Below are 19785 nucleotides of genomic sequence, written 5' to 3' on the forward strand. Positions count from 1 at the left end.
TTTGCCAGAAATCCCCAATGGACATTTTTTGCTGCTGTAAATACTACATGGCAGGATTTCACTGGCAAGTTGCTTGAAGCTGATACACCGTTGGGAACATTTCTCTCTCAAGTTTCAGCTGGAACTAATGCCTCCTTGCTTGAATTTGCACCACCTTGGGCAAAGTTTAGTTCATCTCATTCCGTTTGCCTCCTTCCGCTGATTTTGCATACATTTGCGCTGCCGCCTCTAAATGATTACTTTTTAATTCTGTCTGAAGGTGAGGAAAGGCAAGACAAGTGGATTGAGAGTTAGGAAGATACAGAGGGAAGGAGGGGGAGGAGGTTAAAGCATACAGAAGTGTGTGTTTATCAGACTTTTCCTTGTTGGCGCACTGATCCAGGATCAATTGACACTGTCAGATCAGTGGGAACAGTATGATCAAGGGAAGCCCGCGGTCACTGAACCCAGATCAGCTGTCGGAAAGGACTGATAATTAGGGAGCGGGAGAGAATATTCAGAAACAGATGGGAGGATGGAAGCGACATGTGTGAGAGAAGGAGGGGGGAGAGGAGAGGCAGTGTCTTTGGTGTCAGCTAAATGTCTAAAATGTAAAACAAAAAGAGGGAGAGAAAGAGTTGAGTGATGACAGAAGGAGAGGTGGAGAAGACGGAAGAAGAAGAAAGACAATGAGGCAGGAAAGAAAAATGGACAGAGAGAGAACCAGGAGACTGAGGTGAAATTCAGATTCAGGTTGAGCCAAAGAGGGAGATGAAGAGATGCAGGAGCTGTGAGGGAGATAGAGCCAGCAATGTGAAAATATGGCCCTGTAACTGATGTACTTTGCTTCGGCAACACAGGTTTCTCCCCTTATCGTGCCAGTAAAGCAAATTTAAATTTGAGAGAGTTTTCTGCAGAGTGGAAACTTGGTTGGGAAGGCATAAGGGGGCAGATGAAAAAGGAATATATGTATGTGCACCCCGTATGTGTTGTGAGAGAAATTCCCCTCGTCCTGAATGTTTGAAGTTAAAAGAGCATGAGAAAGATTGAGGGAGGAGGAAGAGAAGGAGGTGGAGGAAGAAGACGAGCAGGCGAAAATAGCTGCTGTGACCAGATCAACAGTTGGACCTTTGGGGAGTATTGAGTCTCGAGTCTGAGGTGCAGACAAGAACTGCCGTCTGGCAAAAACACACACACACACACACGCCTACGAGTAACGGAGACATGCAGACACACTTTCAGACACTGAAGTACAAAAAGGTTTGTACGCTGATAAGCACATCCTGTAAATGCTATGTAATCAACACAAACAAAATCCTCCGTCTGCGCAGCTCAAAGTCCCCCTGACGCCACTTAAAAACCCCTCACACTCCGGCACATATGTGCACAAACACAACTGTGAAGCTGGAGGAAGTTGTGCAGAAGTATTTTTTCCGGCTGTGAATTCTCAGTTTAATTAATTTTTTTTTTTTTTTTTATCCTCAGTATTCCTCAGCACAGACACACAGAACAGACACAGAAGGTCATGGATTATGCTGTAATGTGACTGTGCCCTGTCTGCTCTTGTATGCTCATGTGCTGGTTCTACTTTTACCGAAATTTACTTGCGAATGTGTATAGCTACGTATAACAGTAAGAAAATTAATATATGGGACACGTTTGATTTGTCATTGACTTTCTTTGTTTTTCGTGTCAAGTTTCACCTAAAGTTTGCAAAGCAGATGAATGGATGCTACATTTTTGTCCTGGTGAAATAGACCACGTGGGAAGTTCGGCATCAAAATTAGGACAAGACGGTGTGTTATGTTAATACCAGCACAGCTGCAAAGTCAGAAATGAGATGCACCTGTCTGTTCAATAGGCTTAAACAAAACGTATCTGCTAAATCTAACTCTAAACGCTGCTGAGGAAAAGAGGAAGCTTTATTGTTTCTGAGGACACTTAAACTATTTCAGCTTTTTAGCTGATAGCAGATGGCTCTTCAACACTGTGATACCCATGAGCTTCAGCCCATGTTGCCATGGAGAAGAACAGAGTCAGAACAGCAAACTGTGGCAAATTCAAAATACCCCAAAGTTTTCATCAGTTTATAGTATACAGAATTCATCCAAAATTGATCCAGAATCCTTTGCGTAATTTTGTAATTGTTTTTATTTTTGGGATAAGTGGTGCCTATTCGTCACTGGGAGAGCAGAGAGATGTAACAAGAGTCTGATGTTGGTGGCTGATTGTCAGCATAGCGAAACCCCAAATTTTCTATGCAGTTGCTCTTGCAAATAATTCAACCAAGGGAGTCTCACTTGCACCACACTTTTTCTGCTGACTGGAAATGTATTCTCTGCTTTTAAACAGCAGGAATAAGAAATGGAGTCCAGAACACAAACTTCCACTGGTTTTGAAAGTTCTAAAAGTGTCAGAAGGTGTGAACTCTGAGGCTTAGATGTTGAGAGATTCATGTCTGTCCAAGCCTGGGAAGTGCTCCAAATGTCAGTCACCTAACATGTTCTATGAGAGAATAAACAGGACCTTTGCAGCTATATTCCTCTACTCTACAACGCACACACACAGACACACACCACGTTCATCAGTCCAGTTCATGTCAATGCTGAGAAATTCATTACATCCCTTCACAGAAAAAAAAGCAAAAGCCGAATAGCAGAGTGCAACCTATTGGCAGACTATTTATGTTGCCCACATCACAGGCTAAACAGCATGAAGCACATGTACAATTTTCAGGGGCCTCCCAATCAATACGCCCCCATAACTAGATATCATATCGTTTTTGAAAATCTATCACACCTGTACTCTCAAGCAATATACGTTGTTTATAATGAAAGAACGAAAGAACAAAGGAGTGAAAGAGACAGAGAGAGAGAGAAGCCTGCAGTCAGAAAAGATTAGAGATGGGTGTGATGTAAGAGAGAAAGACGAAGAGGAACAAGAGGGAAAGAGGGGAGATGGGGGAGAGATGAGGGGAAGAGAATTAAGGAGACTGATAGTTCAGTGCAGGGTCCAGGGGGCATGAATAAGTGTGTGTCTGCATCTGTGTGTGAGTGACCGTATGCCTCACACACACACACACACACAGAGAGAGAGAGAGAGGGAGAGAGAGAGAGAGAGAGAGGGTAGCTCATGAAGACAAATGGAGTGACCTTGCTTAGTGATAAGGCATGAAGATAAAGTAGTGTTGGATGAAATAACTGAAAAATATCAAGAGAAACAGAAGTGTGTGTGTGTGTGTGTGTGTGTGGGAGTGCAATAGAGATAGACAGGTGAACAGACAGATGGGGAGATAGAGAGACAGCAAGATGATAGTGAGACAGAAAGGAAGACAAAAAGATGAGGGGAAAAATAAACACACATGTGGCTCATTACTGACAAATGCAAATGAACAATAAGACATGAAAAAAGACATAACACACTATTAAAGTGGTATTGCGCACACACACACACACACACACACACACACACACACAATACGGCTAATAGCCACAAACTTTTATCAAGAATTAAAGGTTCAAATGACTTATCAAGTTACTCAGCACCATCAGAACCTCACTGGGAGGCTCTCACTTTGTTGCAGTGATGTTGCAGTGATGTAGCAGTGCACTTGGGGTGTGGTCAGTCCACTGTGATGTCACTGTTGGGTGTGGCTCCAGTCGCAGTAAGAGCACAGTTCAACATCCAGCAGAAGACACCAGCGAGGCAGTGATTTTTAGCTTGGTGTTGGTGTGAAGTTGAAGTGCTTTGCTTTCAAGTGGTTCACGTCATGAGAAAACTGACTGATGCCAAACTTTATTGTCACCTTGACAAATGAGGGTGGATGATTCTGTGTTTTCCACAACATGATGTTTAGTAAGGAGAAAAGTAGATGAAAAAAAAATCAAAAACATTATTTTTTTTAATTCAGCAGGTCATACTTGCAACATCTCATCTTAGGATATAAATACCTGAGTTTTATTTGAATAGGCAAAACCTTTTTGACTGCATATACACCATGTACTGCATCTTAATTGGCAGTCTTGTTGCTAATTTACCCTGTGGTTAACATTTGCAGGTTAATTGCATTAGCATCAGACTGTCAGAATTAGCCTGCTGGGTATCAGTGTAGTTAGCTAAAGACAAGGTGTTATGTGCAGTTTAGTCAGACTGCTGTATTGTTGTCAATACAGAAGGGAAATCTTTTAACTCCATAACATGGAGTATAAAAATCAAGCTAGATTTAAAGAAAAAATGCTAAAATAATGAAGTTAGTAAGCTAACGTTTGAGCTGTCTGGCTAGCAGCAAGGTTTCTGTTATTTTCTCTGTTGTTCTCTCTGGAAAACCAGTTGCTAACAAGGGCTGTATTGTTAACATAATGATCTACTTCCAATTTAAGTCTTGCCTTGTTATGTTAAAATATGGTCAAAATGGATATGCAATAACCAAAAAACGTGCTTGTGGGCAATTTAAGGGGCTGCTTTGTCTGTTATACCCCTGCTGGCCTGTGCTGATTGCCCACTGATTTCAAAGTTAGGCCTTCAAAGGCCTACCACATGGCTGCGTGTACCTCTGACACAACCAACAACAAGTAAAATGCAGCCGGGGTTTAGCCACGTGATGACTCGAGATAAGGCAAAATTAGCACCATGGTAATTTAAACAATTTGGAATATGGAAACAAATCTATCGGATTGTTCAGTTTGCTTGACCACAGTTTATTTTTTTGTTTTTGTTTTGTTGTTGTTGTTTTAAGTGCATGTATTCGCTTACTTTAAGTCTTTGTTTGCGGGGGTAGCCGACTCTGCATGATGGCGCTGGAGAACAAAGCTGAAAAACCTTGATTGAGACAGAGAGATAGACAGATAGACATCTAGATAGACAGGCAGATAGGAAGGCAGAGAGACAGACAGCAATCACACAGCACAAACACCACAGAGGTCAATGCTATCACAGAAACGAGTGGTTATTTCGTAGCATTTCATCATCATCATCTGTCTTGGTCGCTTGTGCTCTCTCCTTCTCTCTCTCTTTCATGGCTGGATTTCTCATTGATGACAAAGCCATTTATGTCTCTCTTATGTTCCCCCCTGCCTCCCTCATCTTCATCCTCCTCCCAGTCCCTCCTCCCCCACCCTCGCTGTCTCTCCCTTATTCTCCTTGCTATTTATGCTTCCTCTGTTTCTTTCCTCTGTCTCTCACACACACTTTCTGCTCGTTTTGTGTCGCCTCTCCTTACTCCCCTCTTTGTCTTTCTTTGCTTTGTTCGCACTCACTTCTCAGCTATTTTTTTCCTCCTCTCTCACCTCATCTTCATCACTCCACCTTCTCCTCCTCTCTCTCTTTCCCTCTTACATCATTTTCTCTCTAAACATCCCCCTCCTCCTCAGTTCCATTTTACCTTTCTCTTTCCCATGATTTAAATTCTGCACATCATCTTTCTTACTTTCCCTCTTCCTCTGCCCTCCCCATTCTTGCTCGCCCTCCTTTCCATGCTTTCTTCCTCTCTTCCCACCTCCCTTATTTTTCTCACTACATACCCACTGCTTCTTCTTTTTTCTTTTACTTTCAAAGTCTCCCCTTTTACTTTCCTCACACCCATTTCTCTCCTTTCCTTTTCACTTTTTTGCCCTCTCCTTTCTTTCACATCTTTTCTCCCCATTCCTCTTCACATTCCCCTTTTACTTCTATTCTTTTCTCTCCTTCCCTTTCTCACCCTTCCTCTCTCTAAGAGAGAGCTCCTCCTTCTTCCAAGTCTTTCTTTTTGTTAATCTTTCCACATCCTTCTCTTTCACCTCTGCCACATTCACTCTTCCCATTCTTTCATTCCCTTTACCTTCATGCTGTCTCAAACTCTTTTCACCTTCCTGTCTGCGATCTTCTTCCCTGATTTTTTTTCCTCCATCCCTCATGGCCTTCTCCCTTCCAATATCTCCATCACATCCCTTCTTTTTTTCTTCATCTTTCTTCCATTTCCTCATTTCCTTATTCTCTTCCTTTTCCCTGGTCCTTCTGTCCTGTCCTCCCTCACTCTCCCTTCTGTCATCCTCTCATCTTTTCTCCCATATTTCCGCCTTTGCGTCCTCCTGTCTCTACCGTCTTTCTGTCCCTTCTGTCTTACTCTCACTCTTCCCCCTTGTTTGCTTCCACTTCCTCCTCCTTTCTTTCACTTCTTCTTTATCAGTAAAAGAGTACAGGGCAAATATGAGAGCTCTTACAACCATCTCAGTATTTAAATATATGCACTTAATTAGTTAGTATTAAAGTTCTAAAAGTTTAAAAGCAAAAAAAAGAACTTAAAATAGGTAAATTTGTAAAATATTTATTAAAAGCATACCTTACACAAGTGCTCCTTAAATAATTTATAAAGCAGAACAATTACATATGCACATTTCTAATTATTGATATCCTGTTCTTCCTTCAGCGCTGAGAGATAACCGCATCCAGCTGCACCGCTCGACGCTCACCGAGCTTTCCATCACCATCGCCGAAGTGCAGCTGTCCGACGAGGGCGAGTACACCTGCTCCATCTTCACCATGCCAGTCCGCACCGCCCGAGCCACCGTCACCGTGCTAGGTGGGTCACACAACGAGAACACAGTCTCACACACACACACACACACACACACAGAAAGCGGTGTTGAAAGTGCAACTTATGTATGTCCCTAAATAGGTCGTCTGGAACGAACAGAAGAACACGTGCTTGATAAAAAGGACAAAAATCAATTGTTTCATTTTCTTCTTATTTTTAGTGATACTTCCCTTTACTGTAGTAATTCTAACCTTCCCATCTCCTGTTCTTGAAGGACGATCCCTCTCTGTGACGCCTCTCCTAAGGTCTCTTCAGATTTCTGTTTCCTCTGTAGGCTTTTCTCACGTTTTGTCTTTGTTCTCGCTGAGGTCTGATGGTGCACAGTGACCTTCCTTCCTTCCTTGCGTTCATGCTCTGGTGTGTCTTCTTTGAGACTGACTGATGGCTGTGCAGATCAGCTTGACTGCTGTCGATCTTAATTACTCTCAGACCTGTAGGATTGTGATGCATTTAAATGATAAGCTTTTGCCATCTTTTCTCATTTTCTCCTCTGTTGTTCATAACAGTTTTACAACAATGTGTGTACACACACACAGAAAATGTTGAAAAAGTGCCTGTAATTCACCTTGATAGCCTGCTGTGACGCTGCGTTTGCCCGACCTACCCAGCGGAGTTTATCCTTTCTAAGAGTACATTGAGGTTTAACCCTGTGGACGTCTGTCGTAAGTGCGACATGCTAAGAGAGGCTGCCCGTTGGCATGGAGCATTGTGGTTAGCGTAGCACTTCCATGAAGTTAGAGGACTTACAGGTTGGAATAAAATGTCAAAGGCGGCAATATCCCGACATTTAGTCCCTAATGCGTGTGAAGCTGTAAAAACACTGCATCATGGTAATGTTGTGAGTCCATGGCTTTGCTCATGATGCCTTCATCCAGTTTAATCCAGATCTTTGCTTATAGCATTAACCTTTGTGTAAGGTTATGACCTCACATAACTCTTGTGTGGAGATAAACGGGCTCTACTCATCTTCCTTGAGATTGATGTTATTATCTATGTGTGACGCTTCCTTGCAGCCTGCAATAAATTGCAGCCATCCTGTCAGCAGAGGTTGGGCCTGTTTATTGATTGGATATTGGCCTAATCGGCTTTGGACCCCCACAGACGGTCTTTCAAGTATTGATTTTCATTAGTCGAGTTGTTATTGTTCCTCACTGTCAGCTAATTCTGGCCATATTTCACGGCTTCCCTTGAAGATGAGAACAAAGCAGTGTGCTTGGCAATACTGTAATGTATCAACTAATGGACTTATTGTATACATGGGAGAGACAGCTGGTCTAATATTCCTGGGAGGTTGTGGTAGGCACATTTAAAGCCAACATTTCAGGGCATCCAATTCCACTTTTAAACTGCTGTGCGATGAAATCAAGTCATTCTTTGTGCAGATCATGAAAAAAAAAATAAAAATAAAACAACCACATCCAAATTTGGCCAAATATGGAGTATGATTTTACTGTTAGCTTATTTGTGATGTCGAGGAGGTTCTTATAATTTTCTCTCAGGTTAACAAAGTCAGTGCAGCATAATTTGCCAGTGAATTGTTGGAGGAAACTGCGGGGGTTTTCTGCCTCATTCTGTTAGAAAAATTTGCGGGTGGTGCAGGATGGCCTGAGTTCCCATCTGCTGTCCTGTGACTGGAAGGCCACAGGGTTGTTCCCCGGATTCGGGGTTTGTCAGTCAAAAGCTGTTGAAGCATCCTTGAATAAATCATTTTGATGACATTTATTCTAGCACTTTGACAGTGCTGCAGAGTGTATTGAAAAGAATTCAATATAGTTGCTCTGGACAACAGCATGAGCAGAGGGCCTGAAATGTTAATGTGATGTTTGTGTATGTGTGCAAAGGTGGGAGGAGAATGTGTGTGTGTCAAAGCAAGGGTGAGGGCGGGTCTACTTTGGCTCTTTAAATTCAAATTAACATGCGAATCACCCCTCACCCCCCCACATTTCTTCCAATCTGGCAATAATTGTGATCCAAGCATTTTTTTTAATCCGCTGTAATTGACAGCTGTGACACTGTATTTCTGAGTTCGATAAATATTTCATGACCCCTGAGAGGGAGCCAAGCCATTAAAAATGTATGGTAAAATGTCTAAAACGCACAGACCCCTATGGGAAAATCAGAGATATCGAGTTTCGGCACAACAGCGGTCACGTGTGTGCGCTTCATTCTTGTTTCAACATTTGCAGTGTTTTGACAGACACCTACATAAACACACACGAGTTCGATCAGTTTCTGACGCTCGTGTGGCTGTTGATGTAAAATATGTGTGGCACGAAACTCTGCTCTCTCCTGAGTTAAGCAGAGAATAATTGATATTGGCTTTATTCTCTTTTATTCCCCTTGTAGAGAAAAGGGTCTCGACAGGGCTTCTCCAACCAATTCTATATGTGCAGTATTATTCCCTCATTAATATTCAATGCTACTTTACTGCCAGACAGCTTCCACACACAGTGCACTACATCAAATACTGCTACATTAAAAATTGACCACATTTTTGTTTTTTTGATCTATACCTTGGTTAGTTTGTGCCACTTTATATGGGTACTTCCATGTCTTGCATGTTTATATATCTGCGTGCATGTATCTGCAGGGGGTGGACAAATCTATCTATCTATCTATCTATCTATCTATCTATCTATCTATCTATCTATCTATAATGCCTGTCAGTTGTAATGAAAATATATAATTTTCCCTCCTGGCGTTCCTTCATGAGTGGGTCTCCATCTCCACCTGTCTCTCTAACGCTCTCTCCTTCTACTCTTCCAGCTCCACCTCTCTCATTCTGTCCATCACTCCCTCCCTTGTCCCTTAATGCATGAGGTGGCGGTGTGCGGTTGACTGCAAACCGAAAAATGTTCATTATTTTCAAAAGCAGAATGACAGTGATCTCCGCCAGCAGTCAGAGGAAAGTGCCGCCTACAGCGGCTCCAGCTGGAGGACGGCGAGAAAAGTTTCAATTTCTCCACTCTTGACTTCGCCCATGATGGTTGACGGCGAAGTCGTTTTTGAAATATTTGGCAGAATGGATGTGCGGATTCCTTCTCCTGCTTGTGTTGTTTTCTTTTCAGTTAAAATAGTAATTAAGCAAAAATGTTTCTTATTTTGACTGGGGAAAGGAAGCTACATCATGAAATTTTGGTTTGGCCTGGTCCCGGTGGCTCAAACCAGACTGAATCCGAACTTTGGCTCATTTCATGCCTCTTGTCCCTCATCCTTGCTTTGCAAACTATCACACAGGACATCAGCATCCCCCCACAGAAGAAAACATTCAGTCTTTCCACCTCCCTGGCTTTTAACTACTGAATTCTGAGTGTCGTATTTAATAATCCCTTCAAAATTAAATTTACTTGACATTTTGAACTGACCTGAGGTGCTGTGAGGGAACAGTCACACAGTATTATTTACCAGACTGACATCAATTGTAGAAATTCCCAAGCCGTCAGAGTTAATGCAGACCTCATGCTGCTGATTTTAAAGCGATAAGGCATTATTATTTTTTCCCCTGAATTAATTGCATTTCCGTGTTCATCTCAGTAGACAGCCATCTCCCCTTTTGGGGCTTCACTGCATATGTTAGAATACCTAATAAGTGTGCCCCAAGTCCTGTTGAAATGGTAAGTTAATGAAGGATTTTGTCTTTTGTTTTGGGAATAGTTTTGTCTCTTTATTCAGCTTCTGTATGCTTCACTGCCATGTTTTCAAGTCTTACTACAAATGTGGTCATCATTTCAGTTATTTAAAATTCATCATGGGCCTGATATGCACTCGGAATCAAAGACACAGTAAGAGTATATCACGGAATTTTCTTATGAAAAGTACTAATAGCATTTTGCAATCATTTGAAACACTTTGCAGTGAGTTGCAAATTCAGAAACCTAATCATTTGATAGAGTATATGAAATCAACTCATGTTCGCTGTTTTTCAATTTCAGTATTAAATCTCCTCTAAATTTTTACTGCCACAGCAACCCCTGGCTTCATGTTACTTTACACAAAATTGATTTCACTTGCTGGATGAAATATTACTAATGTCATAACCTGTTGCTCTTCATGTTTTATAGTCTCATAACAAGTCCCCTAAACTCCATGACATTTTAAGTCCACAGCCACCTGATGGGTTTTTGATCTGGTTCCCCTGCAGTCATGTTGACGTCTTTTTTCCGTAATTTTGAAATGACCACGTTTTGGAAATGATTCACACAATCTGGATTCTGATCTGCCACTGCTATGGTTGAGATGTAGTTTAGCTGCCCTAAGAGGCATTACAGTGCTGTAACAACATTAAGCTTCTTCCACCTTTGCTTCTGTCATTATTTGTAGTTGTGGTGGTCACCTGTGAGCAAAACATAGAAATGTTCTTGTGCCCTGCCTTTATGCACACTGGTGGAGGTTTGATGCTTCTGGAAGGTCAAGGTCAGTGGCTCTGAAAAACTCTTGGGCCAAATCATTGCAAGCCTGCATCATTATTCTTCTCTAAACTGGCTGACCGAATTGACCAAACAAATTCAATACACAACAAGTTTGCAAAAAAAATTTGCAACATTTATTAGAGGCTCAGCCACTGACCCAGAAACTTGTTTTTTTTTTTCTTGCTTTCTGTGGCTACAAGGTGAGCCCTGCAGCTTAAAAGTTATCTCTCTCTCTCTTACTAACTCTACCCTGTGTCTCTCCCTCTCTCGCTAGGTGTGCCCGCTAAGCCTCAGATCTCTGGCTTTGAGAATGCAGTGCCGGAGGGGGGCAAAGTCACCCTGACCTGCACCAGTACCGGCAGCAAGCCCCCCGCCAACCTGCACTGGTACCGAGGAGACCAGGAGCTGGAAGGTGAGAGACACAGTGTGTGTGTGTGTATTGTGAGGTCGCAAAATGTGTGTTTGACGTGTCTGTTGTTGTACTCTGGCTTGTACTCATGCTGGATCTGTGTGTGTGTGTGCGGTGAGGAGCCCTTGGGTGTGGTTATGTGTGTAGGACAGTGTGTGTGTGTGTGCGTGTGTGTGTGGCTGCAATATTATTGCGTAGGAGGGCAAGGATGTGGTCTGTGCTCGTTAATGTGTGCTCCTCTGTGGGTCAGTTTGTGTGATCCCACAGTAGTCAGTATGTACAGGGATTTCCAACTGTGTCTTTACACAAATGCATATTTGTGTGCACATTCCTCACGTTTAAGAATTTGTGTGTGTGAGTGAGAGAGAGAGAGAGAGAGAGAGAGAGAGAGAATGTAGCTTGTGTGTGTGTGAGATCATGCTGTGTGTGTATTGTGTCCTTGCCACGTTGCCTGATGTCTCTCTGTGTGTCCTAAACCTGTGCCTGCATATGTGTGTGTGTGTGTGTGTGTGTGTGTGTGTGTGCACGTGTGTGTGTGCGAGGGTATGCTGCTTGCACTTGTGTGACTGCAGAAACACACTGTGAGCGTGTTTGTGTCCTTCCTCCCCATCATTCCCTCATGTCCTGATCCTGTAAATTTGTGCCTATGCATTTATCCAAGAACTGTGTGTGGGGGTTTTCTTTTCTTGTATTGTGTGTTATTTGAGTTGCGCTATTGTGTGTGTGTGTGTGTTTGTTTGTGTCATCCTTTGAGCTGCAACCTATCTGCAACTGGGAGTGACACAACAGACAGAGAGACAGCGTGGGTCGGATCGAGCCAGGGATAACGACCGAATCCAGTAATAAAAGGCAGGGCAGAGGGGAGGATGAAGGGATGAGGTCGAACAGAGAAACGGAGATACAGAGAGCTTTGCATGAGGTCAGGCCGGCTGGTCTTTTGGTGCAGATGTAAACGGGAGAAATAAGCAGGGAAGAGAAGGAGAGAGCAGAGAGGATGCCATGAGAGGACAAATGAACCGTGTTTCTACTTACAGACAAGCCGAAAACCAAGGAGACGACTGGAAGCCTCTGACTCACACCAGCGATATTGGCAGCAGAGGCGTTTCTCCATCATTATGACCGTGTTTCCCGTAGCCCCCCCCTCCCCTGCCTCTTGTTGCGTCATCGGTCAGAGGTTTTATGTTTAGCTTTACCGAGCAGAACAAACATGTTGCAAGTGTTGTTTCTGTCACCCTGTCGCTGCTTCCACCATCTGCCGTTACCAGAAACTCTATAAGCCTTTTAGCCGTGTTTGTGCTGGCAGAACAGCGCCCTCTGTCTGTTTGCAAAGCTCTCCAGCTGATGTCCCGCCGTATCTGCTCTGTTTGTACTGCAGCGTTCATCTTCTTTGCAATGGCCTTTTTTGTGGTAATTATACCGCTGTAATGTGGTGATATAATATGATAATGATTTATTGATGTGAAAATTGTACACTCAGACTTTGTAATGCAAAAATGCGTGTCTTGTGTCCCGATGCCTTGGCAGTGTTAGTGTTTGCTATAATTATGGACTGAAATGAATCGAAAGAATGGACAGAAGCTACAAATAGAGGGAGGACTGGGAGAGCTGCCTGCCTGAGGACAGATTATCTGGTCTTTTTGTTACAGCTGAACTAAGAACAAAAGACAGAGGGAAAGAGGAGTCTGGAGATTGTTGCTTTTTAAAGAGATTGGATTTTTGTTTAAAGGGTCACCTCATCCAAAATACAGAAAGATGTATTTTTCCTCTTACTTCTAATATCTTGTATCCAGCCGCAGTAGGTAGGTTTGGTCTCTTGAGATTTCTGCCAACGATCCAGTATGATGGAGGTGAATGCAATCTTGCGTGCGGCGCGCACAACATTGAAAAGTTTCATTTGAAACATTTTTCAGGCGTGTTTTGATGTCTGTGCATAATCCCCAGCACTCACTGTAAACAGTTTTCATAAGAACCACCTCTGCTACAGAGGTAGGAATTATGTTTATGTTGGACATATCCGTACTGTGTGATTTGGATCCAGCGCCAGCGCTTTAATGCAGGAGATCAGAGGTTGTATCCTGTCATCGACCAACAATTAATGGATGCTTTTCTTCCCTGCTATAACCACAATCTTCTCCTAACCTTAACCGTAAAGGATACTCCTGCAAATGGGTATTGCACATCCATAAAGTTAAGGGCCTCACAAGAGACAGATTTTAAAAAGAATGGCCAAAACTGAAGCATTAAAGAAACTGGCTTTTAGTCCCACATGTTGGTCAATCCCCAAAAGCTGTTTTCTTCACTCTCTTAATTCAGGGAATAAATAAAGCAATGCTCCTCTTTTCAGGATGACCCACACCCACACCTGGAAGCTGCCCAGTACAACCACAGTCTGAGCTGTTTGACCGACGGCCTTGCTCAAGGGCACTTCAGTGGAGCATTGCTTTGTTGACTTTTCACACCCAAAAACTTGCAGTTTGATAGATTTGCTTCAGTAGTTGTTTCCCTCCCTTTCCCTTCATGGTCTCTGAAACTTCTTACCTCATTTTGTGATGCAGGCCTTCTCTTAAAAAGTCTCTGAGCCCACGTTGAGGTGACCCCGACAACATCATGAACAGGTATTTTTTTCGGGCTTGCCACGGTGCCCTCCAGAGCTGCAAAAGACATTGTACAGCTGTACAGGCAGAGTAGTGCTCTTCATGACGAGTAAAAGTAAACACTACATGTAAAATTAGTGTCCCTCTGATCATAGTTTATATGCCGCATTTCTTCCCTTTGCTGTGCGACTGTACTTCATCAGGAAATAATTCTAACAACGTTGGTACTCAGTGATGAAAAGCATTCAGCCTTTTGCTGAATCGGTGGTCTTGTCTGCCACTGGGGTTGCATCCAGGGTAACAGGGACAGTGGTTCTGTCTAGTAAAAAGAAAAAGAAAGAGAGGGGCCCCTTAAAAAAAGAGAGAACATTGAAAAATAGAGCCAGACAGAGTGAGATTTTAAGGAGATCAACTCGATGTGAATGATGGTGTGTTCACGGCCTCGCCCAGCCGTTCTGACACTACACAACACCAATCAGTCATTTTTTTTTTTTGGAACGACACACTGTGGAATACAGACATCAACACACACACACCCTTTGAGTTTAACACACACACTGGTAATAGACAGATGATAATCACACACACACACTGTCGCACTGTGCTCATCTCCGGCTAGATAGCAGGAGGGCACTAAGGGTCACCGTGCCATTATTACAGCTTCTCATTCATGCAGTTGTTGTAGTCTGAGTGTGTGTGTGTGTGTGTGCGTGTGTGTGTGTGTGTGTGTGTGTGTGTGTGTGTGTGTGTGTGTGTGTGTGTGTTGAAAAGATGAGGCCATAGACTGCTCCTCACCACTGCTTCTCTGACAGCTTCACTGACAGTACAAGCAAAAGAGACAGAGAGAGAGAGAAGGGAGTGAGGGTGACACAGATGTATAGAGTGTGTGTGTGTGCGTGTACATGAGGGAGGCTCAAGAAAGTGACAGTAAGGGCCTACAGAGAACAGAGAGGGAGTGAGCGAATGAGCGGGAGTGTGTGTGTGTGTGTGCATGAGAGTGATGGAAGTTGCAAAGAGGCGACAGAACAGAGAGAGACTGAAGGAAAAGAGAGAGAGAGAGCAGAAGGGGAATTAAGAAAACCACAGAAGAAGAAGCGAGGTGGCTTTGTGGCTGAGTGGGAGTGCAGACTGTGGGGCTGGTGGGTGGTGGGGTTTAAAAGAAAGAGGGTACCGGAGAGCGCAACAGGAGAGAGGGGAGGAAGAGGAGGGAAGGGTGACGAAATGGTGAGAGAAATCCGGAAAGAGGATTTAAATAGAGAGATGGGAGGGTGTGGGGGGAGGAGGAGGAGAGACGGAGAGCAAGAGAGTGCAGGAAAGGGAGTGGTAATTGAGAAGAATGAAAGGCTGTGAGAGCTTTGAAGACTGTATTAGTTGTACTGTGTGAAAGGGCTATGGATCATTTAGTGACATCGATGTATTGGATTGAGGATAATGGGGATTTATGGTGGCACTTAAGGCCATACGGGCTGAATACTGGCCCAAATTGTCATAATGCAGGACGTGGGGCGGATGGCGACGGGTACATGGGCGTGCGTCCATATGGAGCAACGTGATGTAAGAGACGGGACGGGGGGGACGCCAGAGAACCAGACTCTGTAGGAAGTTTTCAGATCCTTAAAATAGCAGCAACATAATGACAAAGTCCTGTTTTAAAATTTGTGCTTAACTAAAAGTACAGAATCTGCAAATTCTGCTTAAAGTGTAAAAAAAGTTAAAATAATCATTTTGCACAATGACACCTCCGAGATTGGTTTATAATTATATATATTATATAACCGCTGCCTTTTCCAGCTTTGAAAATGAAGAAGCTTTGAGGTATAAAATGGGACAGAATGAAAGATAAAGAAGATTTGAAAATTAAGTGTTAATAGAAGAAATGGTTCTCACGGTCTGGGTTTGTCATTTACGCTCTTTAACAAAGGAATAAATTCAACTCTGCCACGATCACAGCACTTTGGGAAGTGGAGCAAATGTAGGGCTGCAACTAATGCCAATGTTTATTATCGATTCATCTGTCACATATTGTTTGATCAATCATATAAACATTTATTCTATAAAATCTTTCTCTAAAATAGTGAACAATTACCATCAGAATTTTCTGAAGCTTAAAATTACATGTTACGCTTGAAATCAGTTGTCGTATTAGCCATCCTGAAGCCACGAGTATTCGATCTGGCAGTGAATAAAGAAAAAACTGAACTCAGTGAAAGGCTGAATGATTTGAAGGTGAATCAGTTGCTGTCAGTTATGTTTTTCTGGGCAGATTCATCTATTCTATCTAATCTCATCTTTAAAAACCTCATAAAATAACCAAAAGAAGAAAGTAGAAGAAAGACAATCTGCTTTGCCACCTAGCACACACAGTACACACAGTACACATGGAGTACACAGACAGATACAGGAAGGCAGAACCAGAACAGGTTCCAGCAGCTCCGGTCACCCGGTAATCCAGTAACAGGACTAATTAAACCTCTTTCCAAATAGGATGACCTCGTATGAACGCTTAAATCAGACTTGAGCGCTTTCACTGGCCGTAATCCCGTTTGAGCTTAAAAGTGATGACTGTTTTGATTATTTTAAAACTTCCCTCTTATCCAGGGACGCAGGCCTTTTTTGCTGAGCGTGCACACTGGTGTTAAGCCGTGTGCTACTGTCTATTCACAGATCCACATTTTCACACCTCAGAGATGCCGAGCGGGAACGCAGTCTTCTGCTGCGCTGGAGTAGCCAGCGGGGGGGTTTAAGCGCCTTGTTCGGTTGGCAAAGTCGTTGAATAATAAGGAGGTTTTACTCGCTCATTCATTTTACCTTCCTACGGTGGTCCGACTGGTCTTTTTTAAGCTTTTTCTTTTGGCAAAAATAGGGCTGCGACTGACCGTTAAATTCATTACTGATAAATCTTTATATTTTGTGTCAAAACAAAGTGAAAAATGCCCACCGGCTGAGCCCAAAGAGATGACTTTAAATGACATGTTTTATCTGACCAAGACAAAATGTCACATTTACTCTGAATATTCTACTTGAGTTTTATTACTTCGTCTGACATCAATAATATGGAACAGAAGAGACGTGCAAACTCGGTGAACGTCTTGAAATGTTAAATTTGATAAACCTGCTGTGGGTGAAAGTGTGCAAAAAGTTTCATTGTAATATTTCTTTTGTTTGTATTTACTGCATTAGAATATTTTCTAAATTTGAAAAAAAAAATCTAATTTGTGTAGATTAAACAAGCGGATCAGAGACTTTCAGTGATTTCAGTGGCTCAGGTGACTGCTGATTACTTCGTTCTTTGTCTCACAAGACGTCACCCGGCTGAATCTGCATTAAAAACACATGAAGCTATCTCCTCCTGCTGACAGATTCATTTCTCCGATGATAAAAACATTTTACATCTCATTATTAGAATAAATGATTCTGGTTCCATCCAGTAATCAATTCACCCACTAATTGTTTCAGCTCTAATCCAGACCCTGTGCTCACGAGCGCACTTCTCCAGCCTTTAAAGGCCCACACATGCTGGACGCAGTAATTGCTGCGGCCAGTTGTTTGATACTGCTAATATGATTATTTTATGGCGGATTGTACGCTTGAGGGTTGAAGCATCAGCAGCACCAGCACCTCATCTGCATCGCATCACCACCTTGGGTGAAGTTAGTCACCTTTTTATTCGAGGAATAAGAAAAAAGAAGCGGGCATCCCATTAAATTTTTAGGAGGTGCTGGAGTAGCTTAAATATTAAAGAAGAAGAATGCATCACATACTTCCTCTAACTGAATATTGATATTGAATCTTAATGATTTATTTGTCAGTTATAAAGAGAACTTTGATGACATGATATGTTTTTGTAATGACTGTAGCGTTTGCACACTGCACACTTTTCAACTCTGTTTAATGGCGATGAATCATGTGACAAGTCAGTTTTATCATAAGGTGGGGCTGTGAAGTGACCGCACATGATGAAGCATGAGTAGCAATGGCAGGCCTTGTCTTCTTCTCCTTCTTCTTCTTCTCTTTCTTCTTCTTCTCTTTCTTCTTTATCCTGATCAGACAGTTTTCACAACTTTATTTTTACCTGAACACCATCAGCTCTGCATCACATTTTCTGCTTCGTCGCCTTGCAAACCTGACGAGTCGAATGTGTTTGAGCAGCAAACATTTGCTCTCTTGCATATCCAGCAGGTGGGATTATCATTATGACAGCTCTGTTTTGGTGTCCACTAAATAAAATATTTGGCTCTCGAGCTGCTGAATGCTCCTCTGTTTTCACCAGTTAGTCACCGGCTGTGTCTGCCTGAGGCCTGGCATCGGACAGGTAGCGCGTACTGGGTTTATCGGGGAACAGCTGTCCGCTGCAGCTGGAAAGGACGCAGGCAGAGCAGTGATGATTCTGTTTCTTCTTCACTGTGAAGCCTCTTGTTAATGTAAAAAATGATATCAGCTGCTTTAACTACATTTTAAAGGTCAGTTGAACCAGTCACACAAAACAAAGGTGGTAAAATGTGCAACCAAAGCAACATACTGGCCACACAAGACAATCCACAAACCACGCAGGGAACAGGTTTCACTGGAGCTGCTTTCTAAGAGTGAAATATTCCCAGCCTGTTCTGTGGATCCGGCAGAGCAATGAGGACCGTGTTTGTGAGGAGAGAAGTTGTGTGCACCACAAATGAAATTTCATTCAACTCAGTGGGTGGAGACAGGAGTCATATATATCAAAACCTGGGCAGAGAAAATTCATCTTCATGGCCAAAATATGTAGTTCTTCTAATTTGTGTGAACTGACCCTTTAAGAGGCAGCTTGTGTTTAATCCGGTGGAACACAACCTGTTACTGCTGCCGGTCCGATTTGCTTCTTGCTTGGGTTGCAGCAGCGGACATGCAAATCTGCCCTGATTATCTAATGATGAGCTGAAGAAATGTGAATTATGAGTAAATGTGCATCACTGCCGTCTTGGGGAAAAAACACTTAAGACTGATTGCGTTTTATTTTTTCCTTAATGAATGTGTTGGGCCAATTCCGTGACCCCTTTGGGCCATGAAAAACTTATTAAAACTCAATTGTGCGATTTCAGGACTACTGTACATGAGAGTCAGTGAGTAAATAAACAGGATGTGTTCACTCCCAGGTCTGGTTTTTGACATCCATGGTCTTTAATAAAAGTGATATATTGTCTATATTTGTGTGTGCTGAGGGAGAGGAGAGTGACAAAAAGACTCCTCTGAGTGGCGTAGGATTATTGAAATGCACCTGGAAAGTAAACTAATTTTCTCTGTGGGTCAGAGGACTGGTTATGGTAATAAAAAGAGAGATGTCATTAGATTCAGTGGTATTTGAAGAGTTCTCTGGAGGGGGAGGAGGAGGAGGAGGGGGAGGAGGAGGAGCAGGAGGAGGGGTCTGTTATATCTGTGTGTTTGAGAGAGAAAGAGTGAGACAGGGAAAATGTGTGTGTTTTCCAATCTTCTCCCCTGCCACTATCTCTATCTCCTCTGCGTATATATGTTATTCATGAGCCTGACCTACATGTGCTCACGCTTGTGTGTGCATGTGCATGAGTGTGTGTGTCAGTCCAAGCGAGGGAAAGTGATAAGGTTCCGGTCCACTTTCCAAGATTCACCAACCACTTTCACGCTCTGACCACCCAGTTTGATATTTTCTTCTACAATAGAGTGCGATCTGCCGATGACAGCCTCCTCTGTGTTTATGCTCTCGTACTCAGTCGCCTCCCGCTGCTGCTGCTGCTCAGACTCACCTGCACCTGCCCACTTCTTCTTTTCTCTTTTCAATGCTGCACAGACTGCCAGAAATGTGAAATACGGGAATGA

General features: G+C 42.9%; 1 protein-coding gene across 4 annotated transcripts in view; it reads left to right on the top strand.

Annotated features, from left to right (window-relative positions):
* cadm3 (cell adhesion molecule 3) overlaps positions 1–19785 on the top strand; it is an 80141-nt gene that overhangs the window by 42207 nt on the left and 18149 nt on the right. For all 4 annotated transcript variants that reach the window (XM_046408313.1, XM_046408316.1, XM_046408315.1 and 1 more), the window contains exons 4-5: positions 6383–6535; positions 11234–11371. In XM_046408313.1, the coding sequence (XP_046264269.1) occupies positions 6383–6535; positions 11234–11371 (291 nt within the window). The remainder of the gene's footprint in view (positions 1–6382; positions 6536–11233; positions 11372–19785) is intronic.

The sequence above is a fragment of the Scatophagus argus genome, chromosome 13, assembly GCF_020382885.2.
Source record: "Scatophagus argus isolate fScaArg1 chromosome 13, fScaArg1.pri, whole genome shotgun sequence".
NCBI lineage: Eukaryota > Metazoa > Chordata > Actinopteri > Scatophagidae > Scatophagus > Scatophagus argus.